The sequence below is a fragment of the Euwallacea similis genome, chromosome 12 (genome assembly GCF_039881205.1).
Source record: "Euwallacea similis isolate ESF13 chromosome 12, ESF131.1, whole genome shotgun sequence".
Lineage (NCBI taxonomy): Eukaryota > Metazoa > Arthropoda > Insecta > Coleoptera > Curculionidae > Euwallacea > Euwallacea similis.
Genome location: NC_089620.1, coordinates 983,828 through 1,003,677, shown reverse-complemented (window position 1 = coordinate 1,003,677; position 19,850 = coordinate 983,828). Strand labels below are relative to the sequence as shown.

The 19,850-nt window shown below is 35.4% G+C and overlaps 3 protein-coding genes across 3 annotated transcripts; 2 read left to right on the top strand and 1 right to left on the bottom strand.

The window, feature by feature from the left end:
* Positions 1-538: 538 nt before the first annotated feature.
* On the bottom strand, positions 539-11,900 carry Set1 (SET domain containing 1). Its single transcript, XM_066395797.1, has 26 exons — positions 11,622-11,900; positions 11,322-11,565; positions 9,661-9,827; positions 9,369-9,594; positions 9,099-9,308; positions 8,875-8,970; positions 8,552-8,791; positions 8,142-8,274; positions 7,869-8,088; positions 7,426-7,583; positions 7,045-7,281; positions 6,290-6,413; positions 6,056-6,076; positions 5,589-5,961; positions 5,149-5,279; positions 4,667-5,079; positions 4,053-4,545; positions 3,852-3,994; positions 3,581-3,679; positions 3,358-3,519; positions 3,128-3,299; positions 2,899-3,069; positions 2,618-2,734; positions 2,121-2,302; positions 1,324-1,494; positions 539-1,240 (listed from the first exon to the last, which is right to left on the bottom strand). The coding sequence occupies exons 2-26, from the start codon at positions 11,561-11,563 to the stop codon at positions 1,067-1,069; spliced, it is 4,875 nt and encodes a 1,624-aa protein (XP_066251894.1). The 5' UTR covers positions 11,564-11,565; positions 11,622-11,900; the 3' UTR covers positions 539-1,066.
* A 1,072-nt stretch (positions 11,901-12,972) lies between these two features.
* LOC136412361 (uridine diphosphate glucose pyrophosphatase NUDT14-like) lies at positions 12,973-13,825 on the top strand. The gene has a single exon (XM_066395418.1). It carries the CDS (start codon positions 13,178-13,180, stop codon positions 13,820-13,822), a length of 645 nt encoding a protein of 214 aa, XP_066251515.1. The 5' UTR covers positions 12,973-13,177; the 3' UTR covers positions 13,823-13,825.
* A 601-nt stretch (positions 13,826-14,426) lies between these two features.
* On the top strand, positions 14,427-19,822 carry LOC136412658 (uncharacterized). Its single transcript, XM_066395798.1, has 9 exons — positions 14,427-14,655; positions 15,449-15,604; positions 15,655-15,822; positions 16,866-17,039; positions 17,451-17,582; positions 17,633-17,775; positions 17,832-17,938; positions 18,694-18,866; positions 18,930-19,822. Exons 1-9 carry the CDS (start codon positions 14,577-14,579, stop codon positions 19,664-19,666), a joined length of 1,869 nt encoding a protein of 622 aa, XP_066251895.1. The 5' UTR covers positions 14,427-14,576; the 3' UTR covers positions 19,667-19,822.
* The last annotated feature ends 28 nt before the right edge of the window (positions 19,823-19,850 follow it).

Here is a 19,850-nt window from a genome sequence, read left to right as displayed (position 1 = left end):
TATCATAGCTTTCTCTATCCCGTTCTATATCATATGTGCTCTGCATTATCACTTTATTTACAGTACCAACCCCTATCAAAATTTCTTACCTTGAATCTGCTCAAGTACTAAGCAAAGCACTTATGTTCAAATAGAAATTGCATCAAGTAATAATTGATTTCTCCATATCCTGTGTTTTCCCATTCATCCAGCTATGATATAACCCTTCGTGTCCATTTCTTTTCGGATATTTCATTCCACTTTTTTTGCTACTGTTCGACAGTGTTTCTCCTTTGTTTCTCCTTTCCTATTCTGGTTTACGCTCCCATTTTCAAACCACTATTGACCTATTGGAACAACTCCAATTCGTAAATTTGCAACATGGAAAATTTCATTTTTTAGCTTCTTTTTCATTCACTGTATTGAATAACGTATTTTATTCATCGTATTGCAATATGAATGACATCGTATTGCAGAATACGCAAAATTGCAACCAACTAGAGCATAAACGACATATTAAGACCAATTAAGACAACAGAAAAATGGAAAAACACACAGATAATAACAAATCAATATTTATATTTACAGGTCCTAATATATACACGTAAAATCGTGAGTTACTACTCACGAACTTATGAAAGAAATACGAATAACTACGGGCGCTCAAGCTTAACAAAGAAAACCATCACTGCAGATCGCAATTTTAAATTGACTAACCTTATTTCAAATTAAACTGTATAAAAGTCTTATTAGCTATACAGGGTGATTCACAATGCAACGGACACAGAAGAGGTGCATGTACAGTCGACTTTTTTGCGGTCCTCTACGCGCATCTGTTCTGTGTCCATTGCGCTACGAATCACCCTGTATGTATTTCATGACATGACTCATGACTTTACCCTCAATAAATTGTAATTACACGTGTCAAATTAATTTTGTTGAACTTCTTGACACAGTGCGAACCAATTTAAATGAACCAGATAATTCTCTTACTTGATTTGAGAATTATCTTCCACGCAAACATTTGAAACTCTTAAAATTATATATATGATTATGTGCTGTTCAAAAAGATATTTGTAAAATGAATTTAATTCAAGGTTCCGCGACAAGTAGTTGCACCACACAGACATGTAATCTTATTATCTTCAATTGGAAATTTGTAATCATACGTAATTTCCTCGTTTACGCCTATAGGTTGTTTTGAATATATCACAATTTTCTTTCGGTTATCTATGGTGATCACTTTTGCGTAGCAATTCGGCTAAAAAAGAGAAAATTATCCTTAGTGTCCATTAGTAGATAATCGGACGATTCCACTCTCAACAGAAAAGATAAGGAACTTACGTTGCAGCTGTGATTGATGAATCTCGCCAAATTACCACACTTCGTAGCATCGATAATATTTTCAAAATCGATCCTGAATAAATATGAACTACCAATTCCTGTAGCTGCATATTTAACCTCTCTATGATCAGCATTACTTGGTCTAACCATTTGACCCACGTACTCAATAACCTAAAATAAGAAACAGATTTAGAGTGTAACAACCGCCTGGAGAACACCAAATAATATAAAATCTTCACTTTTATACGTTTTTTTTATTAAAAGAATATTTGTTATGGGCCTTGAAAATCGATTTTAAACGACGAGTAGTCAATAGAATAAAATAATGCACATCTTAGTACTAACATTCGATGCGTCAGAATGGAAAACTTATTCTATTGTATTTCAATATAGAAGCAACCCGGAAAATGTGAAAAACACATGATCTATAGAGAAAAACAAGAAACGATGCAAACATGGTAAATTTTCGTTAATAAGAGAGTTTTGTTTAAGAGAACTTTTAAAGTTTTCTCAAACCGTGCTCACTATAATTTTGATATTTTGTATAAACATGTCTCTTTTTGTAAGTTTTATTGAGTTTCACTTTTTTAATTAAAATAAGAGAAGGTACCAATGGTTTATTTACCATTACAAGATTATTCGAGTAAAGCTCCGTTAATATTTTTGTTTTTAATCAAATTTTTAATTATCCTTTGTACAGAGAGGATCAAGTTAATAACTCCTTAAAAGCTTTACATTGGTACGCAGAAGACGTCATCTTGCTTATGAAAAGCCCTATAGGGTATAATAAATTTTACCATTTCATCAGCAGCGATAGGTTCCATAGCAAAAAGCCCCCAATCGTGAATGGCCGATTTGGCAAACTTGAGTTGTTTCTTTCGGAATTTCAGCTGGTTGAATTTCAGTAAGTCGGAGTCAGTTGCTCCACCGAAAGCAGTAAGAAGACGGCGCTGATTGGATCTGGCTTCTCTGGATGCACCTGCAAAAAAAGAAATAAAAGATCAAATATGGCACATACAGTCTAACTCATTCTTAAGCTGCCTTTTCTTGTTAATGATGTTTAAAATGGTTTAAGAACCGTACTAATGAATTGTTTTCAAAGACAACCGCAACATATGTTTGAAAAAATAATTTTACGCTTTAACGTTGCCCAGGCATGCAAAGGATAACTATAGGGGAGAACGACGAGGGTCTGGATAAAAGGAGAATTTTCACAAATTTGATGACATTTTCTCATTACTCATAAGTTGTAAAAGACACCTATAAGACTAGTATAAGAATAGAAATATATTACCTTGTTTATTAGGCAGGATAGTAGACATATGAATAGCATGTGCTTTGGCATGATGGTATTTGTATCTAGATTTTTCATGCGCGGACATCTTGTAATATCCTTCAGTTCTGGCACACCCTGTAAAAAATTAATGAAAATGCAATTTCAAATATTCGAATTTCTGTGAATTTATGATGCATGCTATTATTTTTTGAATTTTGATGAATAATCTACCGAAGTTTATCAGTAGAGTTTCTGTGCATCCCATATGATGTGTATAAATAGAAAACAAACCAACATACCAGTGGAATGAGTCCTCTCGTCTCGTTTACTCTTTTTCGGCGGACTGGGATATGCAGCAGTAGCGACGTGATCCACCCAATGGCTTTCATTAAACCAATAGCCGTAAGTTGGATGTCCCAAAAATTCTTCGTATGCTTGTTTAATATATTCGATGTCTTCTTTATCAATTCCTGTGGAGATACGAGAAACATGGAAACCTAATATATTTACGACCTTTGCCCTACTAACCCTCCCGAAGAAAATCGTAGAGAACATCAAACTCCCCCTTCTCACTTCTAGCTCCATGGAAGACATTCTTGTGAGCATTATATCTTTCATCTCTCACGTCGTCTCGATAATCCATGTTTTGCATCTCCTGTATTTTCTTCTTTCTCGGTTTAGGTTGTTTTGGCCGTATTTCCTATATACATTGAAATAACAACATTCTTTCCGTTTAAATAGGGACAAAGAAGACATACTTTTTTGGGTTTTACTGGCACTGTTACTTCCGGCTCGGGAACTGCCTTATTAGTATAACCATGATCATGGGCTAAACTATCGGCGTAATGACGTAGCTCGCTTTGGAGATCATTTTCCTTGCCTTCCGGCAACGAAAGGCAATAAGAATGTTCTATAGCCACCTGGAGGTATCATTGCAAAACAAATACTCTTAAACATGTATGAAATTATTTAGATGGTTACCTGACTGGACGGGCTACTTTCGCCAGATTCATCTGAGATCTGCCGCTGGAACTTTGTAGTACCATTGACTTCTTGAAGTTTTTTACTGTTTCTCGACATCTAAGCAAACAAAAATGAGACGAGGAACGTACATTGTAGTTTAATTAGTAATATTATGTTCCACCACAATTTTTTATATAAATTGGTTAAAAAACGATAGTCATGATTAATGTCAGCAATTCCACAAACGGTAACAATGAAATATAATTGTAGAGACTTTATGTTCTCTTACCTTTAACCTTTCTGATAATTCCATATTATCGATATCAATTTGATCATCGGAAGGTGGCTCAGGATTTCGAACCTGTCGTAAAAGAGCATCTCTCTCCGCCTCCAGTTCTTCCAAAGTTTTTTCTTCAATTGCGCTCTTGGTTTCTACGCAGATATCAAGAAAATTTTAGAATTAATAAAATGAACAAAATTTATACTTTACCTTCGTCATCGTCATCAATTTCCCCCATAACTTCAGGAACTCTAGGCAATGGCTGTGACGTCAATTTAGCTTTAGCTTCTGCTTCCTTAATCCTTCTTTTATCTCGTCGTTCTTTAACTTTCTGTCGCTTTTCGGCTTCCTTCCTTTCTTTCTCCTGCAGCCTTTGCTCCTCTCTTTCGCGTTTCTTTCTCTTTGCCTCGTCTACCCGCTGCTGTTCCTCTTGTCGTTTTCTTTTATCTTCTTCTTCCAACAGCAATCGCCTTTTTCCTTCCTCATCTTGTTTAGCTTGTCTCTCCTTTTCAATTTGTTCCATCCATTCATCATTTTTCCGTCTTCGCTCCAACAATATCCGCTCCGTGTCACTGAGATCATCACTATCACTATCGTAGAGGCTATGAAAACTATTTTTAGGCATGAGCGGAAGACTTTTTTCAGGAGATTTCTCAGATTTGGAGTCAGATAAACCGAAGGTATCTTGAGAGTCTGTGTCGACCTGGAATTAAACCAAAAAAAAGTTGACTCAAGATGAAACTAAATCGCCTTGCGTATAATCTTAAATGAAAATTTACAATGGCCTATGTTGTATGTAAAATATAACATGAACAAAACTTTACCTGCATTGGAATTGGTGTTTTGTTCCTTTCCGCAATCCCATCATCCAGAGGCTCAAAAGCAGGCAATTCATTACTTGAAATTCCAGTGTCGTCTTTTTTCGACGAACAATCACTCCTATTGATTTGCTTAACTTCTCGGTCCGACTCATCTGAACTAACTTCTTCACTCGAACTACTTTCATCGTCTGAACTGAAGCCAGAACTTGAGCTCGAACTGCTGTAAGAGATACTCCGCGTTCTTCCTCGACCAAGGTCGAGTTTCCTTGAATCCGAATCTTCAGCTTCATCATCACGAACAATTTCCTCTTGGTCTGACAAGTCTTTCGATTCCTCGTCTTCGGCTGGGATGGGAGAAGGAATTTTCTTTCGTCGGAAGCTGGGCATTTTTGGGAGTGATGCGCGAAGTCCCAAACCTGAATTTCAAACAAACAAATATATGAGCAAAATTTTTGGTCATGCCTCCTCCGTATACAGACACCTACCAACACTGTCATAGCTGTAAAGATCATTGCTCTGATCTAACAACGCATTAATATTATCCTTCGTCAATGTCGCTTTTTCTACATCTTCTTTCCCCTTGGTTTGGTTGAATTTGTGAGATTCTTCTTCCCACCTTAAAATGTCATTAAAGCAAATAGTTTATACAAAAGGGTCACAAGGAAAATTATAATACACTGAGGAAACATCGTCATCTTTCAATTAAATGGCGCAAGAACATATGATATAAAAAAGTAATTATTCGTGAAATTTCGATAATATTACAAGAATGAAAGAAAAAAACAGTAAAAATTGCACTATGGCTTTAAGGTGTGAGGAAAAATAGTAATTAAAAGTTATTTATATCTGTCTGGCAAGCGATAGCACGTTCAAATAACTGTGAACAATCTTTTATCAGCACGCGCATTTCACAAAATCTATTTACCATATTTCGAATTTCTTATATGCCGTCAACTCCACCATTTTTTTGTTGAAGTCTCGCTTCAAAATGTTCTTCAACTCGTGAGTAACTTTCGCCACGACCCCGTTAATGGTGGAAGCATGAGGTATTTCCTTTCCTCCAATTTTCCTTCCTGTTCCATCCGGTATGGTGGCTCCAGGAACTTGTTGATATGGAAAACCATATGGAGCAGCTGCTGCCACGGCTGGATGCAAAGAAGGATAGTATGCGGATCCATAAGGATAAGATGGGGGATGTGGGGAAGGTCCATATGGGAAGGCTTGCCAATCAGGAGCAAACGCCAACTGAGGGCCTTGTGGAGGTGGATAGGCGAAACTTGGGGCTGTTCCTGGGTAACCTATTATTATTATAATAAAAAAAATAAATTGATAGAAACATTAGCGTTTAAAATTTAGATACGCTACTATAGATTAAGGTAAAATATTACTTACGAGGGAATCGTCCAAATAAAGCTTGGAAAAGAAAATATTCAATGAGACATAATCTTTGATACACTGTTAGGACTTAGAGTACAGATTTGCGCTTTTTTATTAATTCAATCTGATAATTAATTCACCTTTTTTTCTTTTGAAAAACAAATCACGATTCAAAATATTGAAACAACATAATGTAACTATGCAGTATATGTGATTAATGGCATATACCAGCAAATAAAAAATGCTTACCAGCATACGATGAATACCCTGGGTACACTCCAGGGGGCATTCCTGACATGGGCTGCGGATAGCCGCTACCCGCCGGCAGTGGTGGTTGAGGTGGGGGAGGGTGAGTTGGTGGATCAGGATTTGTCTAAAATTATTTTAAGATTGAAACTTTGTCCGATTTACCGAAAGCCGATTTGTAATATATTGTTCAATGATTGTGCATTTTTATGTGAAATAAATGTTAATTTGTTATTAATTGTGATTTTTGTTCTAAATTTAATAGGCTTACACCAATCAGAAGCTTTAAAACTATTATCAACGGTTTTATAAACTCATGGTGAATGCGCTTTTCTTCTTGACACGTAATGGCTGAAAATTTGTTTCTTGATTCGTGGAGGATAAAAGCTTGTTGTTAACAAGTAACGTCAATCGTTACAATTCGGCTAAGCATCAAAAATCAAAAGTAACATCAAACACCTGAGCCTAACCTGAGCGCATTTTTGTTTCAGTTAATAATACTGAACAATCTCAAACGGTATAAAATTTTGCGGCTCGAAAATATCTAAACCTATCCACTTTCAATAAAATATTTCCTCAAAACTTCTATTCTCCTGGTATTGAATTTTTCGACCCAAAATTTCGAAAGTTTTGGTCGTCAAGAAACCAGAGGCATACATGAAAATTTTACTGAATTGGTAAAACTCCCTGCTCAAACTTTCTGCATTTTCAAATTTTTAGATCGTAAGTAATTTCAAGAATCAAAATGAAATTTTTACTTCTTCGATTTTAGCATCTTCGGTACTGCTCAAGCTAGACATGCTCATCCTGTCATCGTCTTTATCAAACTTAAATTCATTCTTGAAATCCCTTCTGTCAATTGGACTGTAGTTCTTCTCCCCGGTTAACAACTCGTCTTCACTAGACGAAATATCACTACCCAGCTTAATCTGTTCTTGTACTTTTTTCAGAAGAGCGGTCGTTTCGAGGGCTTCTTTTTGTTTAGCAATCACAGTCTGAAAATTAAGATTAAACATTGGTATGGTATATGATAACATGTGAAGCCTACATTTGTGAGCTTTTATTCCACTTTAAGATATAATTTGCAACAAGTCGAAATAAGATGGATTGATAGAATTACAACCTGCCAAATAAATTACCTGTTCAAGAGCAAATTGATGCCATTCCAAATAAACTTCATGTGATAGAAATGGCGATGGGGGCGTTGTTAGAGGCAGTTCCTCTGTTGGTTTTTCTTCAGTCACCGACGGTGCCATAGGATTGATCGGCATGTCGCTCAAAGATACACTAGATCGATCTAAAAAAACATTAACAAACATTTTAAACTAATAATTATACGAACAAAAACGTTTTTTGGATCGTCGCTACGAATTGAATTATTGACTTCTAATATATAAAAATTGAATCAAATTTAACATAGCGAATAAAGGCTAATAAATCAAAAATATTAATTATTTTCGCGGAAACCGCGAAAATGATTAATACTCCGTTTTTATTTCAACGTTTCCATAGAAACTATCCTCTTAATAAATTTACCTAGACCTCGTTTTTTATGCACTAAACAAATTAAATAATGCTGTACCGTCATCACTATCTAAAGACGTCGGCAAAGCTAATGCTTTCGGTAATTTCAAGAGATCGGCGGGCATTTTATCTGGCAGGCCTCCGTCTTTAGTAATGGCGCTATCCTCGTCAGAATCAACACTCATAGTTAAAAATGGCGGAGCCATGCCACCACCACCTTTATCCTTCAACAACAAGGCGATTCTTGTGTCTAGATCTAGCGGTTTATCCTCTTCAACCTGCAAATACCTTCCATGTAAAAGGAACAAAATAATAATAACTTTCTCAGTACTTTTTCTTTTTCTTTTTTCGGCTCCTCCCTCTCTCGATCCCTGTCTCTCTTACTTCGATGATGTTTGCTTTTCCTGTCTCGATCTCTATCCTTATCTTTATCACGTTCACGGTCTTTAGGTCTATCTCGTTCCCTAAGAACGAGTTAATATCATACTATCTTTTGTAACGAAGAATTTATTTTTTAGTATGTAATGAACAAGAGAAAGTCGGTATGAAGTTCTGAGAATATGTTAAAGTAATGTGAATGATTTGTAAGACGTGGTTTTATCAGTAAGAGTTGCTGCTCTCGTTTAAAAAAAAGTTGAAATGTGCACATTTGAAGCACTTTGGCAGATATCAAATTATAAATTCTGTACTTAAAGGGTTGTAATAATAAACTGCGACGCCATAATTGGTTTTACCGCGTACCTTTCCTTGTCTTTCTCTCTCCTAGTACTACTAGTACTGGTGCTATCGCTTCCAGGCCATTTGGGCTGACCACCAAAGGCACCATCCCATTGGTCCGCTGTTGGCCATTGGGGCTGCGCAATTGGCCAGGGGGATGGAGGAGGGGCCATATGTGCATGATACGGACTGGGTGCTGCGAAAGTATACGAGGCAGGCGCGGCAGGAATTGAGGCGTTAACTGCCAATGGATGGAACTCGAATCTATGACAAATGAGTTGATTGGAGAATATGACCGGTTAAATTACTGTAAAACGGGCTTTCGATATTTTTATACAGATACTCACGGTATTGGTGTGGTACCAGTGGACCCGAAGCTAGCGGAATATTCGCTGGGTGTGTTTGCGTATCCTACATCCGCACTAGCGGGCGTGGCGTATTCTCTTAAAGTATAAAAAAAAATAATTGAATTTAGTTAGTTAAAATGAAACCTAAAGCTTATTGCTGCGAGTAAAACAAGAGTATTCAAGCTTTTTAAGCTCATATAATATTTATGACAGGATATAATTACCTATAACTTCTAGAAGTGCTGTATCGATCCCTGTCTCTATCATAACGATCCCGATCTCTATCCCTATCCCTTTCACGGTCCTTTTTTGAGCTCCGCGAATATTCTTCCCCATAATTGTCTGACAATCGAGAATGATACCTTTCTTCTTTATCCTTTGGTTTGTACTTTAATCGCTCATCAAGATTATCTTCTCCTGGATCATAAGGCAATCTAAACAATGGCGAAAATCTAAATAATTTTTGCTGACAGTTGTGTTCTCAAATTATCTACCTATCATCATCATCTTTGAGTTTTTCAGATGCCTCTTTTAGTGGTTCCTCAACAACAGGAGGAGGGGGCTTTTTTGAAGTGGTAAGATTTTCAAATGTTTCTTTACACTTTTGTCCAAACGGATCTAAAAACACCTCCAGAATTTTGCCCATTACACTGGTATTATTCAGTTTTTCTACGCATTGTTTGGCCGACTTGACTTCTTCATAAACAACTCTGCCTATACCTATATTTTCACAAATTAATACAAAAGTGTTACGTTTAACTGAGAACATAATAATAATGTACTTACCTAAATGTTTATTTGTGATGGGATGGTAATATATAAACAATTCTTCAATGACACCAAATTTCTGAACTATGTCTTTCAAAAACTGTTTGTCGATATTATCGTTTAACTGGAATATTGTTACTTCAATGGAGGGAGGATCTCCTACATAATTTTGATCAATTTTAAATCTGAAATGCAATTTTACATTTTACAAAGGCATAAGTGCAACCAGTCTCTAAAAAAAAAGGGAAAATACAAACGAAACTACGCTTTAATGAATATAAGTTTATATCATAGGTGTACAACATTATATTTACAATAATTTAATATGCTTTTCATTTTGCAATGTATAAATAATGAAAAAAGTTTATGGTCTAGAGTTGATATGATCCTTCATCGCCAAGAGAGCCTTAAAATCAAATTATAAAAAAGTAGAAAAGTAAGATAACTAAATTCAAACTAGCCAACACTGTAGGCCTTATGCCCCAGAAAATGTTTCTTCCATAGCCTTTACGTTCAATAAAGCAAAGTCCTGGTTACTTTATCAAGAGGATATTTTGCATTACTTATATATTTTGAATTAGTATCAATCTTGCTGACATTAGTCTACAAAATAAGAAATAATGCTGCGCTTTAGCCATATCTGGACGGTCGCACTTCTGGAGATGGAAATATTTTAGACATATAAGACAGTTTTATGGGCGAAAGTTTGCACGAATGCAAATTAAGTTGAAAAAAGGCACAACTGAAAATGAGGAAAGGCAATCTTACTGTATTAATCTTTTGTGGGAGCTTGACGTGGGCAGTTCAGGTATATTATGATATTTTTAAATCGCCCTGGTAAACGCGGTCGCAAATGGTAATCTGATTTCAAGGTGATGATGAACTTTTCTAACATTCCCCGTATAGGCGTCCGATCCATGACGTCAGCATTTAATTTGACATCCATCAAAATTCACGTTGTAATTATTTTAATAATTTTCGTTTCTTTTTAATTTTTTCGAAGAAATTACTTTGTATTTCTAGAAAAAATTAGAAAAATCTTACCAATTTATTAGTTCTCAACTTAATATTAGGTAAACTTAAGTATTTTATCATTTTAAGGTTAGAATAGGTTACTGAACTAAAGACCTTTCAAAGGGGCCTTATGGGCAACATTTTCTCTTGGTTTACCCAGATTTAAAGCTAGGTCGTCTAATTTGTTGGACACATTTTTATTTTGGGGTTGAAATTTGTCATTTACAATAAATTGCGCAATATTTATGTTAATTTTTTTTCAACTTTCTACATTATAATATACGTTTATTTTACGTTTAAAGTTGAATATTTCACTAGTATTTACAAACTGAACTACTAATATTTTCATGCAATCAAGCAATGTATAGGGCTATTAAGAAGAACATTTAAAAATACCATTGAAAGAAACATAAAAACACTGCCTTCAATTCATCATTAAGTGAAACTTTGATTTGTTTTAACACAATGTTTAGATCCAGGAATTCACTACTGTCAATCAATATGTAATAATGTTGTGAGTCCAACACAATAAACAATAACTGTACTTAGTCATCATAAGAATTATTATAGTTGTTAAGTTATTGAATATTACTGAATGAAAACAAACCATGGAAATTTGAAATATCTAAATATTATTATAAATTTTTAGTTAATAGTTTTCTTACCGAGGTACAGGAACATCTAGAGCTTCCAATCGAGTCCATATCCTGGTCAAGTGTGACCGAGGATCTCGTAAACTGACAGGAGGATAGGAGTTATCATTGGGAACTAATCCATCATATCTGTAAAGTTTTGAGGCACCTTTTACCAGAAAAGGATCTACAAGTAGTTTATAGTTTTTTGGTTTCCCCTGGACAGGACCAGTTTGTTGACTATGTGAATGTGGTCGATGATCCATCCCATTCATTCCTGTAAGAAACACAATAACATTTCCTCACAACAGATCCCTATAAAGAAATACATACCTTAGTCCGATTAAACAGCTAAATTAATACGATTTTGGAGAAGTAACAACAAATAAACAAGAGGTCACAACTGAATCAGCTGGGATCGAATTTTAGAACAATGGGCATTTTAGATGCAGTTCAATTTTGATCAGATATTAAGAGCGTCATCTAATGAACAAATTTTAATTGAAATTCGATATTATTTTTTTTGTCTGAAGACGGCTATGCTGAATTATTTGGAGAGCCAAGTTGTGCTAGGATCTCTTCTCTAGATAGGTAGACCTAACCTCGATTTATGTCAAACGTGAAAGTTGGCGTTTGATTTACTGTCAAAATAAAGTTTTTTTTATACACGGCAGGGATTTTAGGTACTTTTAACATTAAGGCTAAGAAAAATTGTGTTTATTTTATACAATATAATAAAAAAATTACATAAAAAAACTTAAGCAGGCGTTAAATCATCGAAAAAACGTCTTATATATATTCAGATGTTCCGTGGTAGATAACAAATGGCTTAATCAGGGCCCTATGGTCACAGCTAACAGCCCTTTTTATTAAAATAATATTGCAAACATAAAAAAAATAATACAACGCCATTACGTCCCAAAGCGCGCTTTCCATTGAGCATTGACTGACATTATTGACAGTACATTATCGACATAAGCAACATATCGATAGCGACAATGAGGCTCGTATCTTTTTTAGCAATAGAATAGAAATATATCTGGTTGTGCCCGCTAATTTGAAATTTGACCGGCCCCATGTCATACAAATCAAACATAAACGGAGTACTCTGCCATTGAAGGCCATAACTGAACACCTGCACATCTAGAAGAACGAGGTCTTCTCTATGTTCAAGGCTATCCACTGCGGAAGAAACTTAACACAAAGGTTTTCCTTTTCCTAATGCTGCATGAATATGTGAGTATGAAAGGGATAAACTTTTTTTCCAGAAGAAGAAAGAAACTCAGTAAACGACTCAACGGGCATTTCCCACTTTTGTGTGCCATGAAGTTCTGTTAAATGTCGATATTCAGTTTAATCGATATCGATATTTTACAATTTTTTCTTTCCCATTTGCAGATTCGCAAGTCCAGTATCAATAATCTAAATAATGGCGGGAATGTTAAAAATGGAAATTAACCGATGAGAATGAAAATTTTGGAAAAATGTTTTCGTATATTGGTAAAATTTAATAGTTAAAGTTAAAATGTAAAATGGAAAATAATAATAGTCAGCAGTATGATCTAGTAAGTTTAGAGCAAAGGGTGTAATAATTGATAAGTTCACTACTGTCATTGATGCATTGATACTTTTAATTCAATTGCATGAAATATGAATCATTGAATTTAATAATACATATTAGTAGTATATCGGTGATATTGAGAAGACACGTCTCTCAGATAGATGATAAGGTACAGAACCTAAAAAACCTTTTTATCATACAAGTTTACCTTGCATTCCTTTAAAGCATCATATAACCTCCCCTTCCAGTTCAAAGACTAAAATTCCTAATAAGTATTTATTAGCCCCCCAGCAATTCCACCCACAGCACATTCTGTACCCATAATAATATGGAGGACATATCTGATGTCTTCGTTACAGACTATATTCCTACTATTTACACCACACCATGCTCTTTAAAATATATGCAGGCCAGCAAACCAAGAAGTGCAGATGTCTTTTTAGAAAGAAATGGAGTTGTTATAATATTATACAACAAAACCAAAGATGTATTAGTGCTTGTGCAACAATTCAGACCTTCGGTGTATTTCCAATCAATCCCAGAAACTGAAAGGGTCAACTTAGGAACTAATATTGAAGTCAGTAAATTGAACCCAAAACAAGCAATCACCCTGGAGTTTTGTGCAGGTCTGGAAGATAAAGATATCCCATCCGAGAAAGTGGCACAGGAGGAAATTCTTGAGGAATGTGGGTATAAAGTTCCTGTTAAGAGTCTAGAGAAGGTGTTTAAATATTGCAATCTATCTGAGACAACTGGTGCACAAACCACTCTGTTTTACTGCGAAGTCACTGAAGATCAGCGAATCAGTGAAGGGGGAGGCAGTGCCATTGAACACGAGATTGTCAAAGTTATTGAAATGAAAGTTGAGGATGTGGTTAAATATGTCAGCCAAAGTTATGTTTGTTCGCCTGCTAATTTTCTGTTTGCTTTGAATTGGTTTTTATACCATAAATACAATAATATTGCTAAATGATAAGTGAAATTTTTATTTCAGTTACAAATCCCCAAATGCTGCCTTATATATAGGGTGTCCTTTAAAGTTTAAGTATGTACACTGTTGCTATCGTTGAAATGGGTGAAATTGCAACCATGAAATTTCAGTTCAAGGTGGCTTTGATTATTCTCCATACAGGGTGTACCAATTAAAATTAGTTATAAAAATTATAGAAACAGTAAAAGGTGGTTTAAATTACGACCATTGATGATGTTTTAAAATCTTTAAGTATGTCGAGGATAAAATTTCCTGTAATGGAAGCATGGATAAATCTTATCTAAACTGTTGAAAAACCGGGTATATTCTTTGGCCATTGATGAAATAATTATACTACTAAGGATTGACCATAGGTCGCATGTTTTTAAAAATTAGTTTTCTCCCTCTTACATTTGGTCTGATTTTTTGCAGTTAACTGTACTATTGCTGCATAGGTGTATGGTCGCATAGATGCGACGTAATTCTAACTATTTGACACTGAAAACAAGATATCAATAAAAATGTATTTTTGTATTGATATCAGCTTCCTCCTTTCCTCTGAAAACTTATCTGCCTGACGCCGCATTCGAGCTTCCGTTGAAGATGATAATGGGCATAACATGGAAATTTCAGTCTTCATTTAAAAATTCCATTCATCCGGCTAAATAGATTCTTTCGATTTTGGTGCTCAATTTTTAAAATGTGCCTTCCATGATTTTGAATTTTCGCTTTGTGTTTCATCGGTTCTAGATTAATCATGAATTTGTGTAACGTTTTTATTATTGTTTCTGTGTTTTCGTGTGTTTTGTTTGTTAACTGCGCATTGGGATTTTCATGTAAGTGTTTAGAAGAGATTTATCGATTGCAGTGCAAAAGTATTAGCTTGTGTGAAGCCGCTTAATGATTCCATATCATCCTACAAGTCAATATAGTTTGTAAAATTCTTCAATTTTCACCCTTAAAGTACTAAATTAGAATTTTTGATTGGCTAGATCTTACCATAACTGTTGAGTAATTACCAAAATTGGTCTTACAATTTAACGGCTGTAGGTACACTCATTCCGTCACTATTCGCAGCTATCTGCTTTCCACCTTTCAACGTTTTTAGAGAACTTTTCGTGGACAGAATTTTAAAATTTTGTTACAACCGAAATATGCCTTCTACGCCAATGAATTTCTAAGATAAATTATCCTTTTCATATTCTCTATGAATGATAAAATTTGCATCTGGATTGGTAAAAAAACAGCGGCGAGATATTTTAAGACCATAAAGCATCCTCTCTCTATACCCCGAAAAAAGAGAAAATATTGAAAAATTCTAATTATAGAATCAGACCCGTTGGGGCAGTGAATTTCTGGAACAACCCTTCTCCAAATATTATGTCTAAACTGTAAAATATTCAATTTAAGTGGCGCACAGTGGCACCGATCTAAAATAAAGATGAGCGAAGAGTGCTAAGGCAGTAAGGAAGAGGGAGGAGGAGATTTCTTGAGCGCCTCTGGACTTCCCTCTTAAGGCCAAATTATTAAGAAAATGGCAAGTTAAGTGAGACAATAAAGTTCTTACTAACTTGAATTGACGAAATTTTGGAATGATAAATTACAAATTCATATATTAACGCATTGCAGCGTGCAAAACTCCAACTTTAAAATATGGGAGAATCAGATCAAGGCAAAGAGGACGGGCGATAAAATTTCTTTGCAGTCCTGGCTATCAGTTGGCAGGAGAGAGAACGACATTCTGTATAAATGGCACATGGGACTCTCCACTTCCAAAATGCGTTCGTAAGTATTTGCATAATTCTCCGGTTTTATAGATTAACGATTCTGCACAGGAGGATCGTGCGCCAAGAGGGATTCACCTCCTCAAAATGGACTGATCTTGCCCACTTATAATGGAGGAGTACTAAATTTCTATTGCCAACAGGGTTTTGAGTTGAATGGGCCTGCGGCTATTTTCTGTGATGGTTCCAACTGGGACAATCATAGGCCGTCGTGTGTTCGTAAGCATTTAATTTTATTATTACATGCACTTGTGAGAAAAGCAATACACCTCCTCCTGCTACTACTAAACCACGTATAGGGTGATAATATGATAATTTACAATGGCTATACCTGTGAAAAAAAACAAAAATTGCTTGAACTAATTTCCATAATATCTAGGAGGCTCAAAATGATGCGTTAACCAAACCATTCTCACTTACCCCTTCATTCTCAGGCACCCCCACTAAATTATGTTAAATGACAACCCCCTAATTGTGATACCTTATCTTAAAGCTCCCAAAAAATACTTTTTGGCGATACCCTACAAAGCTATATTTGATGAAGTAGCCTTAGGTTGATCTAATTGAAATGTAGCATTTATTTAATTAATAATAAATTAACTAAATGGTAATACAATTTCAATTAGGTTTCCTTCAACCCATCGAAAACTACTTGATCAAATGTAGCTTTGTAGGGTCTCATGGAAAAGCATTTTTTGAGAGCTTTAAGATAAACTATCACAAGTAGGGTGTTGGCATTTAACATTATTTGGTTGGGGTGGCTGAGGATAAGGAGGTAAGTGATAATGGGAGAGTTAATACGTCATTTTGGTTCCCCTTCAATATTGTAGAAATTGTTTTTAGGAATTTTTTATATGGTTTTTGTTCCTCAGATGTAGCCACTATATGTTTTTAAATTGTTATCCTGTATGTAAATGTATATGCAAAGCTGGGTGAAAAAGTTTTTTTGTAATCATTTGACCTTTATTTTGTATTTGTTATTAATACAGTAAATTGGATGTTCCAATACAAGTGAGCAGCTAAGTAAAAAATACCTTTGGGCGTTATTCGCCTTCATGTCCCATCTGAAAAGATTAAAGAGAAATTCTCTTTTTCCTATTCTAGCCTATTCGAAGTCTATTTGTTCTCCTTTTCATGGAAACCTTTTATGCCCTTATTTCGTTTAAAGGTGGGCGCCTCAAGTCTACATACACTTTCGTTCTTTCTTCCTCAACCCAATAGCTACATGTAACTGCATCACTAATTAAGATTTTTCTCTTAAGGAGCAAACACGAAGGTTAAACTTTTTTGCGATTTCGAAGACTCCGATCTTTGCCACTGGACCCATGACTTAAATCATGACATGGATTGGATGCGAGACAGCTATAAAACCCCCACCGGGTATTCAATGCCTACAGGACCTAGTTTTGATCACACTAAAGGGAACGGATCAAATGGTAGGTTTTAGTTAGGTCAGATTAAGAGTATAAAATACTAATTTAATGAAAGGACACCAGAAATGAGCTCACCTTCATGAGTATTAAATTTTTCAACTTTTCCGTACAGAAGCGCGGATTTCTAGTTGATGTTATGGTAAATAAAGACCGTACTGTTTAAAGTGTGGTAAAAAGTTTGCGCACATGTGCATTTGCTTTATGTTTCATGGTGAATATTCATGAGCATAAAAAAATTAGTTTTTCTACATTACCTAGATTCATCTCTTATGTGAAGAACACAATGATTTTTTGAGAGGTCTCAGTTCCCCTTGGTTTTAAGCAATTGACGTCTAAAAATTGCTACACTTTCCAGTGCTCACAACTAACGTAAAATTGAGATACATGGAAAATAAATATTTTTTCAATTTTTAGGGCACTATATGTATCTGGAATCTTCATCAAGAAGAATGAATGACACTGCAAGACTAATTTCCCCCATGTACGATAAGATGGATGAGAATATCTGTTTAGAGTTTTGGTATCACATGTATGGAAGAACTACAGGTAAAAACACTTCAGACTTTACATTAATACTGCTAACTGTCTGAGTGCAGGCACTCTAAGAGCGTATTTGAGGAGGATCAACGATCCGTGGCCGGTGATCCCGAAAAACGCAATTTTTTCTAAAAGTGGTGATCAGGGTAACGTGTGGTATAGAGAATTCATAAATTTGGGTTCAATAAATACAAGTTTCCAGGTAAAACTTACTCATATGATTTCAATCGCTCCATTGCTGCTTTATTATATTAACAGATTATAATGGAGGGGGTGCGGGGAAATGGTTATGTGAGCGATATTGCAATTGATGACATTAAAATTATCCCGAACTGTATTCCTGACGAGCATCTTCAGTCTACCACGTAAGTATGACTGCTTTAAATTGTATATTATTGTTTTCCATCCTCTGCGTTAATCTAGAGGTTTGTCTGAGCATTTTTGCCTGTTTTTCGTAGAGCAATGAGTCGCAATGAAATTATAGTCGTAGGAAAAATCTGAGAGCATTAAAGTTTATATTACGCCCTTGTGCCTGATTCCCAACTCTGCAATATGTAGCAATGTTTCCAAAGCAAAATTCGCTTGAGCGCACCGAAAACCGGTTCCAGTCTTATCAGATCTTGTCGACTCGGTTCATCTCGAGTCAATCAAACATGTGCAGAAATGGGAAATGTCAAGAAGTTTATTGGGTTTGCAGAAAAATATTCTATCTGCCGAGTCGTTTTTTGCTGCACATCGACCAAGTCTTTGAGTTTAAGCAGCAGACCTTGGTACGCAAGGTCAATCTATAGCCAAGAGTAATGAAGAATGTAAATAGTCACAAGAAAAATCACTGTTCAATAAGTCTTGCTGCTTGCACTTGAAGATTCGAAATGCAGCAAAAATGACGCGGTAGATGGTGCTGGTAAAATATTTTCCTGCAGGCCCTTAACTCTTGATCTTAATCTCGCATATTTTTTTCTTAATCGATTACGAATTATTCCACGGTCCATGGTAACTCAGAAAAGGTTTTAGAAGGTTTTTTGTATATTCTGAATTGAAAATCTTTTCGTAAAAAGTAATTATTTATTAAGAGGACTATTTTTCGCCACGATTAATTCCAATTTTAACCTATTTTCAGTGAATTCAATCTATTTGTTTCTGATATTCTAAAAACAATAGAAACTTGTGAAAATCGTTGTGGACAAAAAGCTTCAGGAAATGAAAGTTCTCAGATTATTTCCTGTGATTGTGATGATTTCTGTTATGAAGCCAGTAAATGTTGTCCAGATTACATTGATACTTGTCTTTCGCGTAAGTGAATTTAAAGCTTTTGTTCACATCATACGTTTTTCCATATTCACAATAATTATCTAGGATTATTTACAACTGAGAATACCACTTCCGCGGATGATTATACCAGCACGACCGAAAACTTAGCAATTGCAAGGTCTTCTCGGATCTCCACATATAATCCACCAAATAGACTCCCTAATCCCACCTCGACTTCAACGAGGAGACCTTCAGTTCACACCATGCCAACATTGATCATCCTTCAGCCTCCAACCACTCCAGAAGTCTTGCAAAAAAAAAATTCTGCTGCTAAAAACGTTTCGAAAATAGTCTTCGTAAAGCCCAAAAAGTCAACTACCTCCAAAGTATTCAATGACGATGTAGTAGTTCCTACAATGCACGATAATGACGATGAACTGTTATTAACATCTCCTCTACCATTCGAAGAAGATAATAACGATATTAACGATGACACTATGCAAGAGAAGGAAGACTATGTGGAAAAAATGGCAAATGAAAAAGACTATCCCTTCAAAATCGTTCATTCAAGCTCGGACCCCGTCGGAGAAATCAAAACCGAATTTAGCGAGGTGCAAGAAGACCATTCGAATATTAACTTGGCATTAATTACTATAGCTACTGTATGTGGGATAGTTTTGGCAGGTTTCCTGGCTACTGTAGCCTGGGGCAAGTTAAGAACATGGCGATATAGGAGCCGCAGAATTACCTCCGGACAAGGAGATAGTCAAAGTGACGTAAGATTTTTAACAGCCGATGAAATACTGGACTTTAGTTTAGATAAAGACTATGAAGATTTATGATTTCTATGTCAGCTGTATTATTAGATACAAAAGTTTTACTTCAAGTTAATTTATTCCCTATGTCTTGACAGTTTTTTAATATTTGTAGAGACACTTTAGAGGTGAGTATCACTAAATATGAAATTATACAGTACAGAAACTAAAAAAATTATTGTGAACCACATAACCCTATGAATTCCATGTT